Genomic DNA, 19261 nt, shown 5'->3' with positions numbered 1-19261 from the left:
ATAGAATCTTTGATCAAATGGTCAGTAATGGTAGCCAGGCACCATCCAGTTCTGACCTCATGGCATTGGAGGCAGTTGTTCATGGAGGCAGTTAGCCACACATACCATGTCATACTCCTATTCTTGATGCTCTTTCTTCCTCTGTTGCAGCATGTGGATAGAGACCAATTGTTGTACCTTGGATGGCTGCTTGCAAGCTTTTAAGACCCCAAGCAGTACACAGCAAACTAGGAGGTAGAACGGAAGTACTTAACAAGTTATTAGGCTAGCTAACTAGGATTTCCCATGAAACCATGACCCTAAACCTTCACACCAAGAAACAAAATCCCATGAAGATTTTGGTTGTACGTAAGAAGCTTTAGCAGCTACTCTTTCATTGTGCTGTTCTTGTTGTTATAAATATGGCTGTCATACAACTTTTACAGGTGTACAACTTATTGCCAGCAATTGTAATAATTGGTTGTGTAACCCTGTCCTCAATGGGATAGTTCCATCACCATCATGATATGAACCCCACCTCTCCCTTCCCTCCCTCCTCTGGTAACCACTAACAAACTTTGGTCTCTGTACATTTGCCTTTTCTTGTGTTTTTATATAAGTGAGGTCATACAATAGTTGTCCATTTGTGATTGACTTACTTCACTCAGCATATCTTCCAGCTCCATCCATGTATCAAGACTTCATTTCTCCTACTGGCTGAGTAGTACTCCATTGTATGTATGTACCACATTTTGTCTATCCATTAATCTGTCAATGGGCATTTAGATCATTTCCACCTTTTAGCTATTGTGGACAGTGCTACAGTGAACATTGATATACAAACAGCACTTTGCCTACAGCTCATTATCCAGAGCACAGCCACATGGTCATTGCAGGGGATCAGCTGCATCATCGCCTCCATTACTAGGGAGGAAGGCTCTTGGGGTGGGTGTTGGGTAGCAGCAGCAGGCGTTGCTACACATTTGAGTTTGAGACCCCTGCATCAGTTGTCCCATGGAAATACCGTTATGTGGACCAAAGTCGTTTTGCTTTCTCAGTGGCAAGCATAATTCAACCCCTACGTTTCCTTCCCTAAGTGTAACTTTGGTAGATTAAGCCTTCATAGCCTAAAGTATACAAGGGCAAAAAGAACTCTAGGGACTCACCGATCTGTTTGTGTTTTTTTTTTTTTTTTTGATTTGTATTTTTTGCAGATCCCAAGGTCTGCCTTCTTCTTTCCCCCTCAACACTCTTATGTTTGTTTCGTATTTAGTGTCAGGGTCTTTAGCTCTATGATATTCAGCAGCAAAAAAAAAAAAAAAAAGGTAGGAACCTGGAAGACATTATGCTGAGCGAAATTAGTCAGAGGCAAAAGGACAAATATTGTATAAGACCACTATTATAAGATCTTGAGAAATAGTAAACCTGAGAAGAACACATACTTTTGTGGTTATGAGGGGGGGAGGGAGGGAGGGTGGGAGAGGGTTTTTTATTGATTAATCAGTAGATAAGAACTGCTTTAGGTGAACGGAAAGACAACACTCAATACATGGAAGGTCAGCTCAGTTGGACTGGACCAAAAGCAAAGAGGTTTCCGGGATAAACTGAATGCTTCAAAGGTCAGCGGAGCAAGGGCGGGGGTTTGGGGACCATGGTTTAAGGGGACTTCTAAGTCAATTGGCAAAATAATTCTATTATGAAAACATTCTGCATCCCACTTTGAAAAGTGGCGTCTGGGGTCTTAAATGCTAACAAGCGGCCATCTAAGATGCATCAATTGGTCTCAACCCACGTGGAGCAACGGAAAATGAAGAACACCAAGGTCACACGACAACTAAGAGCCCAAGAGACAGAAAGGGCCACATGAACCAGAGACCTACATCATCCTGAGACCAGAAGAACTAGTTGGTGCCCGACCACAATCAATGACTGCCCTGACAGGGAACACAGCAGAGGACCCCTGAGGGAGCAGGAGATCAGTGGGATGCAGACCCCAAAGTCTCATAAAAAGACCAAACTTAATGGTCTGACTGAGACTAGAGGAATCCCGGGGGCCATGGTCCCCAGACCTTCTGTTGGCACAGGATAGGAACCATCCCCGAAGACAACTCATCAGACATGAAAGGGACTGGTCAGCGGGTGGGAGAGAGACGCTGATGAAGAGTGAGCTAATTATATCAGGTGGACACTTGAGATTGTGTTGGCAACTCTTGTCTGGAGGGGGGATGGGAGGATAGAGAGAGAGGGAAGCCGGCAAAGTTGTCACGAAAGGAGAGACTGAAAGGGCTGACTCAAGAGGGGGAGAGCAAGTGGGAGTAGGGAGTGAGATGTATGTAAACTTATATGTGACAGACTGATTGGATTTGTAAACGTTCACTTGAAGCTTAATAAAAGTTAATTAAAAAAAAAAGGTAGAAGTGTGTTTATACCATCTTTTCTGGAGCTGCAGAGATAGCATCTTTTTCATTTTCTTGCTTTCGCCTCAAATGTTTGAAATACCATTTAATGGGTCTGCTTATAAAGGTACTCATAATCAGATCATGCCAGGTGGTTTCTAGACTCTGTTTTTCTTTTACGAAAGGATGCTTTCTTATGCCCCACATCTGACTTAGCAGATGCAGTGGGAGCAGAGATTAGCACTCTGTCCCTTCAGCCCCTATAAAGGTTTGGTTAAAGTCCCTTGGACCCCCGCTTTGATTGTTCCAGGGCCTCACTCTCCGTGTAGAGTGGGCTTTTTCATGAGAGCAGGTGTCCGCTCCACGTGGGCACTGTTCTCAGCCTTTCACCTGTGTAACATCCTGTAGCCCTCAGCACAGTGCTGCCAGGTAGGTGCTGTTTCATTCCCGTTCTACAAACGTGGAAACAGGGTAGTTTAATAACTTGCCTGAGATCATACTTCTAGGAAGCCATGTGGCTTTGATTGCATCCCAGATTCCCGAACCAGATCCCAGAGTGCTCAGTGGATGAGGGTATAGGCTGTAGGGAGAGTAAAAGGCCTTTTCTTCAATAAGTGGAGGATTTGACGAGAGTCCTTTATTTTCATGGTGGCTGCAGCGGAGGGCGTTGAGAACAGCCTCAGAAAAACTCAGAAACCGGTCATCTTTCTCCACCAATGTTGTCTACACCACGCCTGGCACTCGTGTCAACAGATACATCAGCCGCCTCTTGGAGGCCCGGCAAACAGAGTTGGAGATGGCAGACTTGAACTTCTTTACCCTGAGGTACAAGCACGTTGAACGAGAACAAAAGGTTAGTGACTCTATCCTTCAAGTGTAAGCCAAAACCCCAAGGGCCCACTGGAAGTGGGGTGGACATCCCAGACCGTTGCTCCTTTTTCCTTTGGGCGAGGGTGGTGTCCTTCCTGGACAACGTGCTAGGTGTTTGTGAGATTGTGCTTGTCGTTTGGCAGTTTGTGGCCATTTAGTGTTTGGTCTCTCTCTCACAGTACCACAAGCTTCAAGACGAGTACTTCACCAGTGCTGTTGGTCTTGCACTCATTCTAGCTGCCTTACTTGGCCTTGTCTACCTTCTCATAATCCCACAGTAAGTGCTATCCCCAGTTTAGTCAACTACGTAAAAAGGCCGTTCAGACTCTGTTTCTGGTGCTGATGGTTGTTTCTGTTAGGTTCGTCTCGCATGGTTGCTTTACCTGAGCTGCTGTTGTGCCCCAACATCTGGAGAAGACGCCACTCACACACAAATTCTCCACTTACTCAACAAATAGTTTTACAAGCCTTGATGGCAAATAGTGTGTGGCTGCTCACTTTTCACTTTTAAACTCACATTTATGCAATTCTAAGACACCAGCTATTTTCGGTTTCTCCATCAATGCAAGACACACCATTGGCTTAATGATAGCTTTTGCAGGAGGAAACAGTCCACCAAATGGATGTATTTATGTTCAGGTGCATGGCACTTTCAGAAACATTCAGATGAGAAAAAGTACCTCTTCAAAGGGTGGATACCTACTAATTTTAATAATATTTAGCCATCAGGTAATTCAAGTGAGTTTGGCCATTTTTGTTTTTTGGTAAGGAAGACACCAGAGAATCTCCACTTTTCACTTTTCTTCTGGATGTAACACTAAATTGGAGCCCTGGTGGTGGTGCAGTGGTTAAGCATTTGGTTGCCAAGCAAAAGGTCAGCAGTTCGAATCTACCAGCTGCTCCTTGGAAACCCTCTGAGGCAATTCTACTCTGTCCTATAGGGTCGCTATGAGTTGGAAGCGACTTGACAGCAACGGGTTTTTTAATTTTTTTAGGGGAATAATATCTCCCTCAAGTTTCCAGAAAACAAATAGAAGCCATCCCATACCTACTGAGGAGGAGGACAACACTCTTGGGAGCTCTGAACACATCCTCACCCACCCCTGCCTACACAGATAGACTGTGAATGCAAGGAGCGGCTAGATGGCCCTATGTGGAGATCACTATAGTCAGCTTTTCCTAGAAAAGCTCTTCCCAGATAAAGCTCAGCAAAAAGACAGTGATAGCAATGCAGACTTGGAGTCTGGGTATCTCCAGTGTTTCCTGGAAAGAAAAGGGCCCCTAACCAAGTTGGTAGCTCTCATGTTGGGCTGAGATCTTGGTGGTGGGTGGTGGTGGAATGGGGTGGGGTGGACATGAGAAGGGTCCTGCTTAGCCGGGAGCCCTAGTGTGTGTGCCTTCTCTCCATGAGAACCAGTCACAAGTAAGTCCCCAGACACCTGGTGGCAGTCAGCCTTCGTGGGAGGGGATCATGAGATCTACTGGGTAAGAGAGGAGGGGCTGCACCTAGCCGCAGCCAGCAGTGAACCACGTGTCCTCCTGTCTTCCTAGGAACCTGGTCGCTTTGGTCCTGCTTGTGTTCTGCATTTGCTTCTTGGTGGCATGTATCATGTATCTGCACATCACACGAGTCCAGGTATGTGCATGGCTCTGCCACCCTTCTCGGCAGAATGGTGGGGACAGCAAGTAGAGTGGATCTGCTCAGTGAGAAAGCATGGGGTGCCCACACTGTGTGGGGTCTTGGGTCATGGCTGGTGTGCACAGGGTTGGGGGGTGATGGATACTGGTAAATGAACTTAATATCCCAACCTTGATTCCAGGAGTGGGAATCCGGCAAGGGCACTAGGGAGAAATGGCTCCTTGTGAGTTCAGTTCATAGACTCAAAAGGCAAGAGCAGGAGATGGTATTTTCCCAGGAGGACTGTCTACACTGATCAGTGATCGAGATCCTGGCACTAGTTCTTCACTTGACGTTGCTTTTGTGGCCATTGAGAGTGAAGGGTTGGAATTTGCAGCCTTGTACAGCCCATGGCTCTTTGGAAAGGTCTCTCTATTTTTCTAGGCCTGCATTCCTTTGCATGAGTCCCTGGGCAGTGCATATGATTAAGCACTTGGCTGCTAACTGAAAGGTTGGCAGTTCAGAGGCACCTCAGAGAAAAGGCCTGGTAATCTGCTTCTAAAAAGTTACAGCTATGAAAACTCTATGGAGCACAGTCCTATGCTGACACACAGAGTTGCAGTGTGTCTGAATTGACTCAACTGCAAATGGTTTGTTTGTTTTGCATTCTTTTGCATCACATCTCTGACCAACCTTTCCACGTGTCCTATTCTCCCCACTATGTCCTCCCTTATCACATCTGGCTGACCCAGTGTCGCCTTTTGCATAATTGTTGAAAACATCAATGCCTTGAAGCCATCAAATCTAGTTTTATTCATTTAACTTCTTACCTATCTCTAAGTAATTGCTTGTTTTTTTTTTTTTTTAAATTAAAAAAATACCACATCTTAAAAACGAGCGCAGCGACGACGTTTATAGATCAGTGGTATTTGGAATGGTAAGCATTAAAATGATCAACCTTAAATAGGATTGCTTTATTCATGTAATTTCAAGTGAAAGCATGACAAATGGATGATGATTCTAAAGCCTGCCACATCTGGCCCCAGGGTTGGGAACCTGTGCATTCAGTCCTGTACCGATAGCATGCTGCAGGCAGAAAGCAGGGGTAACTGTTGGGGAACACAGCAACTACAAGATGGTAGTTGCAACATTGAAGCCACATAGTGGAGGATTGACAGGAATCATGGTTTTCTTGCATAGATTTCTCACACCTCTGCTGCTTCATTAATTAGAGCCTCCCAAACCAGGCGGAGACCTTCTGTCCATAAAAATAGCATTGAACCTTGATAACGACTTGGTCCCACAAATGTGTGTGTTCTGTGAGAGGTTGGCAGCTGTAACTACTGTACTGTAATCAGACCACCTACTTTGGTAAGGCAGCTGCCCTTGTGGCTGGAGAGGTGGCCAGAATGATGCCTGGGTGATGATATAAAACAGGATTACCTAGATTGTGCCACCTACATGTTCCCTCCTCTGGTGTTTGAGTCTCTGGGTAGGCTCTGTGCTGGACTCAATTGGTTCCTTTCTTTCTGAATGTGTTCTGGCCCCTCCTTACCTTCAGCCCAGGAACAGGGCATGAAGCATTTTTTTTTTTTTCCTAATCATGTGCATTTGAAGGTCAAGCTTGCAGAACTGCCGGGAACTCAGTGTTTCTGCAGCTGCAGTCAGCCTGTGCTCACCGACTGCCATTGAGAAGTAAAGATCATGCCCAGAGACAGCAAACCGTTCTCACATATGGAAAAAGCTGGGATTCGGTTCATCCTGCAAGTATGCAGTCGTCCACATTCTGCGCCAGGCCCATGCTGGGCTCTGAGATTCACACATGGGACGATTAGGGCTCTGATAGGGGCTGTGCAGAAGGCTGTGGGGACAGAGGTCAGGAAGGAAGGGACAGAAGAATTCTGACCTGGGAGGTGTGTGGGAGAAGCCTGGCAGGCAGGAGGGCAGGGCCCTCTGGACCGAGGGAGAGGAGGTGATTGGCAGGCAGTGAGGACTAGGTGCAGTTGCCAGTAACATACTCCTGACAAAGCCTGTGGTTAAACAAGGAGTGTGTTTCTTCCTGACATCACAGAGGTCCAAAGCTGGGCATCCAGGCTGCTGTGGCCGCTCCGTGGCCATTGGTGACCTTCACTCATCCATCTTTGACAGCACCATGTCTAGAGGGTGTGTACCAGCTCTGGGACCCTGGGCAGTGCTTCAGCTCACTGGGCTTCAGTCTCATCCTCTGCTGAATGGGGCAGTACTAATCCCCACCTCATTACCTTGATGTGAAAATTAAAGGAGTTAACATTCGTAAGGCACTTGGAGCAGGGTAGGGAGCCCCGCTGGCCCAGTGGTTCAAGCACTTGGCTGCTAACCAAAAGGTTGGTGGTTCAGACCCACCAGCTGCTCCACAAGAGAAAGATGTGGCAGTTTACTTCTGTAAAGATTTACAGCTTTGGGGGAGGCGGAGCCAAGATGGCGGTACAGACAGACGCTTCCGTCAAGCCCTCTTTACAACAAAGACCCCCCCAAAACAAGTGAAACGAGTATATTTGTGACAAGCTGGGAGCCCTGAGCATCAAAGGCAAGCTCAGACAACAAACTGAGGGGCAGGGGAAGGAAGAGACCTTTCAGAAGCGGAGAGGAGTTGACGAACCTGAATCGCTGGGAGCCCTCAGGCACCATTCCCAGAGCGGTGGCGGCGGCGGGTTGGTCTTAGCGTTCTGCCGCAGTTTCCTCAGGGAGAAGCAGCAGCCACACAGCACACTCACACCTCCGGGACCTGAGGAGAAGGGCACTCTCGGCAAAAGCTAAGTACTTGCATATATTTTACCGCGCCCCGCCCCCCACCCCCAAGCCGGCTTTAGTAGCTGAATCCCTGGGACTGAGATAGACCCTGATGAGGACATAGAGCCATCCTCCCGGCCTTGGGGAAGGAAAAAATTTGTAACTGGGGGGAAAAGATAATTTGCTAGCTCCATTAACTGGGGGAGCTCAGGACAGAAGCTGCTCCTGTCCAGGCATAAGATGTCCGTGAACCTTGAGCACCTTTCCCATCTGCATGGACCTGTATGGGCCTATTTTGGGACAACAGGCCCTTGTTGGCAAACTCCAACCATTTCAGCTGTGAGGTGGAGAGGTGGGTATTTGACATTTGACATTGCTTTGCCCTTTAAACAAGGTCCTCACCTACCCACAACAGGGACCTAAGGGCTGTTAGCTCCACTCAGGTCACCCAGCCACCCGTGACAGGGGTCCAAAAATAACTGCTACCTCCCAGTCCTTACAACAAACTTTGGGTGCCCGTGATCCCTCTGCAGAACCCACCCCAGCACGCTCTAGGGAACAGAGACGCGTTTTCCTCAGAGACACTTGGGGTTGGTTCTCAGCCCCCTGCCTTGTTCAGAGCGTGACCCCCTGCTGCAGTCAGATACCAGTATATACGCCAATCACCCTGCCCCTCTGAGACTGTAGGACAGAGCCTATGCCACACACTTGATATCAGCTACCTAGAAAACTGAGCTGAATTCATACAAGACAACTGAATGGACTACTAGACTGATATACCTCATAACAGCTCTAGCCAGCAGGGGACAGGACACCAGAGCTCCAAAGGTGAAAATAATCAAGCTAGCTCACTCAAGCAACCCATAGGGGTATACCAAAACAAAACAAAGCAAGCAGCTACGACACAGTAAGCAAGCATAAACTAATACGATAACTTATAGATGGCTCGCAGACAACAGTCAATATCAGGTCACATAAAGAAACAGGCCATGATCACCTCAACAGGCTCTCAAAACAAAGAATCCAGGGATCTTTTAGATGAAAGTGCATTCTTGGATTTACCAGATGCAGAATACAAAAGTTTAATATACAGAACCCTTCAAGACATCAGGAAGGAACTGAGGCAATACGCAGAACAAGCCAAGGAACACACAGATAAAGCAACTGAAGAAATTAGAAAGATTATTCAGGAACATAAGGAAAAGTTTAATAAGCTGGAAAAATCCATAGACAGACAGCATTCAGAAATTCAGAAGATTAACAAGAAAATTACAGAATTAGATAACTCAATAGAAAGTCAGAGGAGCAGAATTGAGCAAGTAGAAGCTAGAATTTCTGAACTCGAAGATAAATCACTTGGCACTAATATATTTGAAGAAAAATCAGATAAAAGAATTAAAAAAATGAAGAAACCTTAAGAATCATGTGGGACTCTATCAAGAGAAATACCCTACGAGTGATTGGAGTACCAGAAAAGGGAGGGATAACCGAAAATACAGAGAAAGTTGTTGAGGATTTGTTGGCAGAAAACTTCCCTGATATCGTGAAAGATGAGAAGATGTCTATCCAAGATGCTCATCAAACTCCACATGAGGTAGATCTTAAAGGAAAGTCACCAAGGCATACTATAATCAAGCTTGCCAAAAGCAAAGATAAAGAGACAATTATAAGAACAGCAAGGGATAAAAGAAAAGTTACCTACAAAGGAGAGCCAATAAGAATAAGCTCAGACTACTCGGGAGAAACCACTCAGGCAAGAAGGCAGTGGGATGACATATTTGAAAAACTGAAGGAAAAAAATTGCCTGCAAGAATCATATATCCATCAAAACTGTCTCTTAAATATGATGGTGAAATTAAGACATTTCCAGATAAACACAAGTTGAGGGAATTCGTAAAAACCAAACCAAAACTACAAGAAATACTAAAGGGAGTTCTTTGCTTAGAAAATCAATAATATCAGGTATCAACCCAAGACTGGAACACTGGGCAGAGCAACCAGAAGTCAACCCAGACAGGGAAATCCAAAAAAAAAGCGAGATTAAAAAAAAAAAAAAGGCCAATGCAGGGTAACAGCGATGTTATTATATAAAAGCAGACAACATTAAAATAATGCAGAGGGACTAAGAAATGTAATCATACATCTTCCATATGGAGAGGAAGATATGGTGATACAAAGAAATAAAAGTTTTAAATTTAGAAAAATAGGGGTAAATAATAAGGTAACCACAAAGGAGACAACCTACGTACTCATCAAAATAAAATAGAAGGGAAAGATACAGACTCAGCAGAAACAAAATCAACAACAACAAATATGAGGAAAGGACAATACATAAAGAAAATCTACTCAGCACATCAGATCAAGTGGGAAAAAGAAGCTGTCAACACACAAAAAAAGACATCAAAATGATAGCACTAAATTCATACCTATCCATAATTACCCTGAATGTAAATGGACTAAATGCACCAATAAAGAGACAGAGAGTGGCAGAATGGATTAAAAAACAAGATCCGTCTATATGCTGCCTAGAAGAGACATGCCTTAGACTTAGAGACACAAACAAACTAAAACTCAAAGGATGGAAAAAATATATCAAGCAAACAACAATCAAAAAAGAGCAAGAGTGGCAATATTAATTTCTGACAAAATAGACTTTAAAGTTAAATCCATCAGAAAGGATAAGGAAGGACACTATTTAATGATTAAAGGCACAATATACCAAGAAGATATAACCATATTAAATATTTATGCACCCAATGACAGGGCTGCAAGATACGTAAAACAACTCTATCGGCATTGAAACGTGAGATAGACAGCTCCACAATAATAGTAGGAGACTTCAACACACCACTTTCGGTGAAGGACAGGACATCCAGAAAGAAGCTCAGTAAAGACACGGCAGATCTAAATGCCACAATCAACCAACTTGACCTCGTAGACATATACAGAACACTCCACGCAACAGCAACCAAGTATACTTTCTTTTCTAGTGCACATGGAACAGTCTCTAGATTAGACCACGTATTAGGCCATAAAGCAAGCCTTAGCAGAATCCAAAACATTGAAATATTACAAAGCATCTTCTCTGACCATAAGGCCATAAAAGTGGAAATCAATAACAGGAAAATCAGGGAAAAGAAATCAAACACTTGGAAACTGAACTATACCCTATTCAAAAAAGACTGGATTATAGAAGACATTAAGGATGGAATAAAGAAATTCATAGAATCCAATGAAAATGAAAATACTTCCTATCAGAACCTTTGGGACACAGCAAAAGCCGTGCTCAGAGGCCAATATATATTAATAAATGCACACATCCAAAAAGAAGGGCCCAAATCAAAGAACTATCCCTACAACTTGAACAAGTAGAAAGAGAGCAACAAAGAAACCCACAGGCACCAGAAGAAAACAATAAAAATTACAGCTGAACTAAATGAAATAGAAAACAGAAAAACAATTGAAAGAATTAACAAGACCAAAAGCTGTTTTTTTGAAAAGCTCAACAAAATTGATAAACCATTGGCCAAACTGACAAAAGAAAAATAGGAGAGGAAGCAAATAACCCAAATAAGAAATGAGATAGGCAATATTACAACAGACCCAACTGAAATGAAAAGAATCATATCAGATTACTATGAAAAACTGTACTCAAACAAATTTGAAAACCTAGAAGAAATGGATGAATTCCTAGAAACATACTACCTACCTAAACTAACACACACAGAGGAAGAACAACTAAATAGACCCATAACAAAAAAAGAGATTGAAACGGTAATCAAAAAACTCCCAACAAAAAAAAGCCCTGGTCCGGACAGCTTCACTGTAGAGCTCTACCAAACTTTCAGAGAAGAGTTAACACCACTACTACTAAAGGTATTTCAGAGCATAGAAAAGGATGGAATACTCCCAAACTTATTCTATGAAGCCAGCATGTCTCTGATACCAAAACCAGGTAAAGACACCACAAAAAAAGAAAATTACAGACCTATATCCCTCATGAACTTAGACGCAAAAATCCTCAACAAAATTCTAGCCAATAGAATTTAACAACATATCAAAAAAAATAATTCACCATGACCAAGTGGGATTCATATCAGATATGCAGGGATGGTTCAACATTAGAAAAACAATTAATGTAATCCACCACATAAATAAAACAAAAGAGAAGAATCACATGATTTTATCAATTGATGCAGAAAAGGCTTTTAACAAAGTCCGACACTCATTCATGATAAAAACTCTCAGCAAAATAGGAATAGAAGGAAAATTTCTCAACATAATAAAGGGCATTTATACAAAGCCAACAGCCAACATCACTCTAAATGGAGAGAGCCTGAAAACATTCCCATTGAGATCGGGAACCAGACAAGGATGCCCTTTATCACCACTCTTATTCAACATTGCGCAGGAAGTTCTAGCCAGAGCAATTAGGCTAGATAAAGAAATAAAGGGCATCCAGATGGGCAAGGAAGAAGTAAAAGTATCTGTACTTGCAGATGACATGATCTTATACACAGAAAACCCTAAGGAATCCTCCAGAAAACTACTGAAACTAATAGAAGAGTTCAGCAGAGTATCGGGGTACAAGATAAACATACAAAAATCATTTGGATTCCTCTACACCAACAAAAAGAACGTCGAAGAGGAAATCACCAAATCAGTGCCATTTACAGTAGCCCCCAAGAAGATAAAACACTTAGGAATAAATCTTACTAGACATGTAAGAGACTTATACAAAGAAAACTACAGTACACTTCTGCAAGAAACCAAAAGAGACTTATATAAGTGGAAAAACATACCTTGCTCGTGGATAGGAAGACTTAACATTATAAAAATGTTCTACCAAAAGCTATCTGTACATTTAATGCAATTCTGATCCAAATCCCAAGGACATTCTTTAATGAGATGGAGAAACAAATCACCAATTTCATATGGAAGGGAAAGAGGCCCTGGATAAATAAGGCATTACTGAAAAAGAAGAACAGAGTGGCAGGCCTTACTTTACCTGATTTTAGAACCTATTATACCACCACAGTAGTCAAAACAGCCTGGTACTTGTAGAACAACAGATACATAGACTAATGGAACAGAATTGAGAATCCAGACATAAATCCATCCGCATATGAGCAGCTGATATTTGACAAAGGCTCCAAAACAGTTAAATGGGGAAAAGACAGTCTTTTTAACAAATGGTGCTGGCATAACTGGATATCCATCTGCAAAAAAAAGAAACAAGACCCATACCTCACTCCGTGCACAAAAACTAACTCAAGATGGATCAAAGACCTAAATATAAAATCTAAAGCAATAAAGATCATGGAAGAAAAAATAGGGACAACTTTAGGAGCCCTAATACATGGCATAAACAGTATAGAAAACATTATAAAGAATGTAGAAGAAAAACTAGATAACTGGGAGCTCCTAAAAATCAAATACTTATGCTCATCCAAAGACTTCACCAAAAGAGTAAAAAGACTACCTATAGACTGGGAAAAAGTTTTTAGCTATGACATTTCTGATCAGCGTCTGATCTCTAAAATCTACATGATACTGCAAAAACTCAACTGCAAAAAGACAAATAACCCAATTAAAAAATGGGCAAAAGATACGAATAGACACTTCACTAAAAACACATTCAGGTAGCTAACAGATATATGAGGAAATATTCATGATCATTAGCCATTAGAGAAATGCAGATCAAACCTACAATGAGATTTCATCTCACTCCATCAAGTCTGGCATTAATCCAAAAAACACAAAATAATAAATGTTGGAAAGGCTGTGGAGAGATTGGAACACTTCTACACTGCTGGTGGGAATGTCAAATGGTACAACCACTTTGGAAATCGATTTGGTGCTGCCTTAAAAAAGAAGAAAACATTCCTTTGTGGTTATGAGGGGGGGAGGGAGGGTGGGAGAGGGGTATTCACTAATTAGATAGTAGATAAGAACTACTTTAGGTGAAGGGAAAGACAGCACACAATACAGGGGACGTCAGCACAATTGGACTAAACCAAAAGCAAAGAAGTTTCCAGAATAAACTGAATGCTTCGAAGGCCAGCGTAGCAGGGGCAGGGGCTGGGGACCATGGTTTCAGGGGACATCTAAGTCAATTGGCATAATAAAACCTATTAAGAAAACATTCTGCATCCCACTTTGAAGAGTGGCATCTGGGTCTTAAATGGTAGCAAGCAGCCATCTAAGATGCATCAATTGGTCTCAACCTACGTGGATCAAAGGAGAATGAAGAACACCAAGGACACAAGGTGATTATGAGCCCAAGAGACAGAAAGGGCCGCATGAACCAGCAACTATATCATCCTGAGACCGGAAGAACTAGATGGTGCCCGGCTACAACAGATGACTGCCCTGACAGGGAACACAACAGAGAACCCCTGAGGGAGCAGGAGAGCAGTGGGATGCAGACCCCAAATTCTCACAAGATCAGACTTAATGGTCTGACTGAGACTGGAAGGACCCCGGTGGTCGTGGCCCCCAGACCTTCTGTTGGCCCAGAACAGGAACCATTCCCAAAGCTAACTCTTCAGACATGGATTGGACTGGACAATGGATTGGAGAGGGTTGTTGGTGAGGAGTGAGCTTCTTGGATCAGGTGGACACTTGAGACTATGTTGGCATCTCCTGCCTGGAGGGGAGATGAGAGGGTGGAGGGGGTTAGAAGCTGGCGAAAAGGACATGAAAAGAGAGAGTGGAGGGAGAGAGCAGGCTGTCTCATTAAAAAAGGGGGGGGGGAAGAGTAATTGGGAGTGTGTAGCAAGGTGTATATGGGTTTTTCTGTGAGAGACTGACGTGATTTGTAAACTTTCACTTAAAGCACAAAAAAATTATTAAAAAAAAAAAAAGATTTACAGGTTTGGAAACCCTATGGGGCAGTTCTACTCTGTCCTATAGTGTTGCGATGAGTTTGAATCGATTTGATGGCAGTGGGTTTAGTTTTCAGTTGGAGCAGAGTCTGGCAGATAATAGGCTCATTTAAGTGTTTTTAAGTAAAATAAGACTAGGGAAAGGACTAACAGCACCCCTCTCCTTGGAATAGGGATGGGGCTAATTTTGTTAGTCCTGAAGGAAAGCGGGGGTATCAAGAGATCCTGAGGGTGGTGAACAAGGCTGTTTTCAGGCAGTGGGGCAGGCCTGGAGGGCAGGATGAGGGTTGGGGAAGGAGGCTGTAAAAATGGCTTGAAGGCAGTGTCTGATCTCCTCTGACCTCGAGGGGGAAGAAGAATTAAGATCAACAGCCCAAGGCTGATTCCTGTGAGGTAGAGGTCAGACGCACCTCCTCTCTGCCATCTCTACCACTTCTGACAACTGTCCCTCCCACAGCAGTCTCTACTCTTTACCTCTTCCATAGCCAGCCTGGCAATGGAATGTGCTGATTAGCTAAGCAGGACCCTCAGGAACCCTGGTGGGGCAGTGGTTAAGAGCTAGGCTTCTAACCAAAAAGTCGGCAGTTCGAATGCATTGCAGTGGTCGCACAGAATTCACAGACCGTACTCAGAAGTCCAACTCATAGCAACCATACAGGACAGAGTAGAACTGCCCCATAGAGTTTCCAAGGAGCGCCTGGTGGATTTGAACTGCCGACCTTTTGGTTAGCAGTCGTAGCACTTAACCACTATGCTACCAGGGTTTCTATGGGTTTTATTAGGGAAGTAATACTTACAGTTCAGGCTCAAGAATACTCAGGACACAGTTCTTCCATCAGGTTAGCCTCTCCCCAGCTGTGCTTGCAGGCTCACCTCTCCCTGGCCCTCAGTCTCTGCCCAAAGGCACTCAGCTTTCTCTCTCTGTGGGCTGGGAAGCCTATCTTGCTGTCTCCTACTGCCAGGTCTCTGCTACTGGGTGTCTCCTGCTTGTCTCTCCTTCCTTGGTGGTGGTAGTAGACTCCTCCTTCTGCTCTGGAATTAGCTCTCTTTTAAGGCACAACTGACCAGCCCCCTTGGTAGGCCACAATTACCCTATGACTCAATCACCTGGGTGGGAGTTGCAAGACCGTGGCTAGAAAGGCCATACACAAAAGTAATTAATCTCATCACAGGGGCAGAGCTGGACATGCTGTGGTGGAGGACACAGCTAAGGCAGCAACTGTGACTGCCGGGGCTCTTAGCTGAGTGATGTTCTTGTAGCCCTGCTGGCCTTGGGTGCAGGAACGTCAGGGGAAGCTGCTGGGCAAACCCAGGGGAGGTCTGGATGGCTGGGCAGAGAGGAGGAACAGTCAGGAATTCAGGGAAGTGTGGGCTGGACTGGACTCCAGGAGACACCAGGCATCTGTGGAGAGGGGGACTGAGCCAGGTGCAGTCAGGAATGCTGCTCCTGTTGACTTGAAGCTCCTCATGCTTTGTACCTCTGCCTGGTGCTGGAAGACCTGGGTTCTGGCTTGTTTTCTCCATTCTCCAGTCTCCTTACTGGAGCAGATCTGAGCTGTTTAGAGATTGCCTTCTGAGGTTCTCTAAGCTAAGGCACTGGGCTCAATGGGTGGGATGGGTAGGCCATCTTCCTGTCCTGGTGCTGCTCAAGGCAGGGCCTGACTATGCTCAGGTGCTAGGCTGGGGTGGGTAGAAATGCAAAGGCCCTGTTACCCTACCCCATGCTTTTACCACACCCAGGCCCCCAGGCCACAGCAGGAGTGGCCAGGGGAGGGGAAGGAGAAGAGATTTGCAACCATTTAGAGGTCAGAGTTCTAAACTAGATGGACTCTGAGGAACTGAAGGTGACTGGAAAGTTATAAAACAAGCAGCAGATCTCCTCAGAGGGGAGAGGAGGGCACTGAGTGGAGGAAAAACACACGGTTTCATTTTAGCCCCTGGGAATGGAGAACATTCCGCATACACACACAGGCCTCCTGGCTGGCCTTCCTGTCCCTTTCCTGTCACGTGGGTGTCCTATGTGACCCACCAGCGGCTCCCCAGAGCAAGTCTGTGGGATAAAGCTCTGCTTACTTAGCATACTTTAAGCCAGTATTTTTAAAACTTCAAATTGCAACTGACTGGTGGGGTTGTGAGATCAGTTTAGTGAGGTGTGAAAAGCTCTGTTTAAAAATGGAGTAGAGGTGAATTTAAAGATGTCCTCAAACATCAGATGTAGTAAGGAAGTATTGTGTCTTGGGAGGTTTGGTTTCTGTTGAGTGTGTGTCTGGGTGATGATACAAAATACGTTTCCTAGTTTGATAAAAAAAAAAAAAAAAATACCTGCTTCAAAATGTCTGAAGGCCATTGCTCCCTTCAGGCAAGCAATCTTTCTCTTGCATTCTAAGACTCATGGGCTTGCCTGTCTCTCATTTGGATGTGCTGCCTAATGCAAGGGGCCGTCCCACATCCTTCCAGGTTCCTTCACACCTTGCGTAGTCTGGAGGCAAAGCTGAGAGCACGTTCACTGCTGGAGGCATTAGGAGATGAGCTGTGCCATCACCAAACGTAGTGAAAATTTATTCATTTAAAAATATTCCTGTTGGTTGAGCGTGTCTAAATCATTGAAATCCTCCAGCCATATACCTCATGAACAATGGAAGCATCATTTCCCAGTGCCTTCCCTGGGTGTGTTAGGGTTGACCTTCTATGTTGTTGCTGTTAGTTTCCATCAAGTTGTTCTGACTCAGGGAGACCCAGTGTACAAGAGAACAAAATATTGCCCTGTTCTGTGCCCTCTTCATGATCACTCGTATGCTCAGGTCCACTTTTGCAGCTATTGTAGTGCCTTCCAACCTAGGGGGCTCATCTTCCAGCACTATGTTCGACACTGTTCTCTTGGGATCCATAGGGTTTTTGTTGGCTAATTTTCAGAACTAGATAGCTAGGCTTCTCTTCCTAGTGTATCTTAGCCTGGATGCTGTGTTGAAACATGTCCACCGTGGGTGACCCTGCTGGTATTTGAAATACTGGTGGCATAGTTTCAAGCATCATAACAACATGCAAGCCACTACAGTTTGACAAACTGAGAGGATATGGGCGTTGCCCTTTTAGAGGCCAAGACACTGGTTTTCCTCCGATTCACTCTACCACGTCTCGGCTTCCTTTCTCTGAAGAGGTCATCTGTTTTGTTCTCAGATTTGGTCTGCTGCATCCCAGTTGTGCTCTGTGGTCTCGTCACACAGTTGCCTCATTTGCAGGGCTGGCTCCCAGATGCCCGCATTCCCTGGGTACAGAATTGCTTTGTGAAAACTCATGTCACTGCCCTGTGCACATGTGCTGACAGCATGCTTTGAAGGTGTTGGCAACAGCCCACTGGGTCGATGCCTGACTACTTGTAGGTCATGTTCCTGAGGGAATTTTCCATTTGTTCACATCAGAACAGCCATCTTTTTTTCTGTATTATTACAAGCTATTTTCCATGCTGTTTTTTATTTGTGGAAATGTATTTTTTGTTTTGCTTATGAAAAAGAGTGTGGGTAATATGCTGATAAGTGTCACCCAAATGGATTCTTTAAAAAAGAAAAAAAAAATCACTCAGTCTTAAAAGATAACCCTCCTTGTATTGTATATTCCTGCTCTTCTGAGCTCCCACAGGAAACAAGACCTAACTCCATTTTGGTCCTTGTGATCGTCGTTATTCAATTACTAGGAAAACATTTTAGCTCTTGTCTATTTGATTAAAAAACATTTTTTAATCATATGTTGAAAAAATACTCAGTATCAAACAAAGGAGCTCTTAAATACGCTACTCACGTACCGTGTGCTCTGGAAACGTATGCAGCCCCACACAGCTGCCTCCTCTGTAAAGTACTTGGAGCAGTTGTTATTTTGTGAGGAAGTGAGCATCCAATTCAAAGTGACTGAAATGATAAGGGAATTATTGACTCATGTGTTCAGAAAAACCAGAGGAAGGGAGGGCTTAGCGCTGGTTTTATTCAATAACTCAGTCCTACCATCCAAGGCCTCTTGCTTTCTGGGTCCTCTGACTGCACCTGCAGTGCCAGCCCATCCTAAGACTGGCTACCCATGAAGAGCCAAAAAGATGTCAGCAGGCCCTACTTCACGCCTCGCCCCCGCCCCCATACACACACCAGGGGGAGCAGGATGTCCCTCCGGCCTCTGAGGAGAATGAAAGCCTTCTTTGCAGTTGCTTCTGGCAAACCTGTCCTGTATCAGCCAGGGTTCCAGCAGAGAAGCAGAACCACTAGAATATATATGTATGTGCCCTATATGTAAAGGACTCCGTAAAGGGATTTGACTTTTATACAGCTGTGGGGCTGGTTAAACAGTCACTGTGGTAGAGTTTGACATCTGCAGGGCAGGCAGAGAGAAGAAAGAAGGGTATAATGTAGGGGGAAGCATGGACACACTTTTTCTACCATGCCCCTCAAAATTCTTCCACCTCTACCTACCACTGTATTCCAAAGCCACTTCCACATTTAGGGTATTTGTTATGGCACCTCCACACTTCAGGCACCAAAATCTGTATGCATTTTCTATTGCTAGTGACAAATTATCACAAACACAGTGGTATAAAACAACACCCATTTATGAGCTCACAGTGCCGTAGTCAGAAGTCACCTTGGGATCTCACAAGGCCAAAGTCAAGGTGTCAGCCAGGCATTTATCAGGAGGCTCTGGGGGAGGAATCTGCTTCCAGGCTCATAAAGGCTGTTGTCAGACTCCAGTTCCAGCCAGTG

At 44.4% G+C, this 19261-nt stretch overlaps 1 protein-coding gene across 2 annotated transcripts in view; it reads left to right on the top strand.

Moving 5' to 3' along the window:
• The window catches only part of ADCY1 (adenylate cyclase 1), a 258513-nt gene that overhangs the window by 167902 nt on the left and 71350 nt on the right, over positions 1-19261 (top strand). For both annotated transcript variants that reach the window (XM_049894205.1, XM_049894208.1), the window contains exons 9-11: positions 3034-3228; positions 3425-3522; positions 4797-4881. In XM_049894205.1, the coding sequence (XP_049750162.1) occupies positions 3034-3228; positions 3425-3522; positions 4797-4881 (378 nt within the window). The remainder of the gene's footprint in view (positions 1-3033; positions 3229-3424; positions 3523-4796; positions 4882-19261) is intronic.

The sequence above is a fragment of the Elephas maximus genome, chromosome 8 (genome assembly GCF_024166365.1).
Source record: "Elephas maximus indicus isolate mEleMax1 chromosome 8, mEleMax1 primary haplotype, whole genome shotgun sequence".
Taxonomy (NCBI): Eukaryota; Metazoa; Chordata; class Mammalia; order Proboscidea; family Elephantidae; genus Elephas; species Elephas maximus.
The sequence above is the reverse complement of the archived record's forward strand: the minus strand, read 5'-3'. Positions and strand labels throughout refer to the sequence as shown.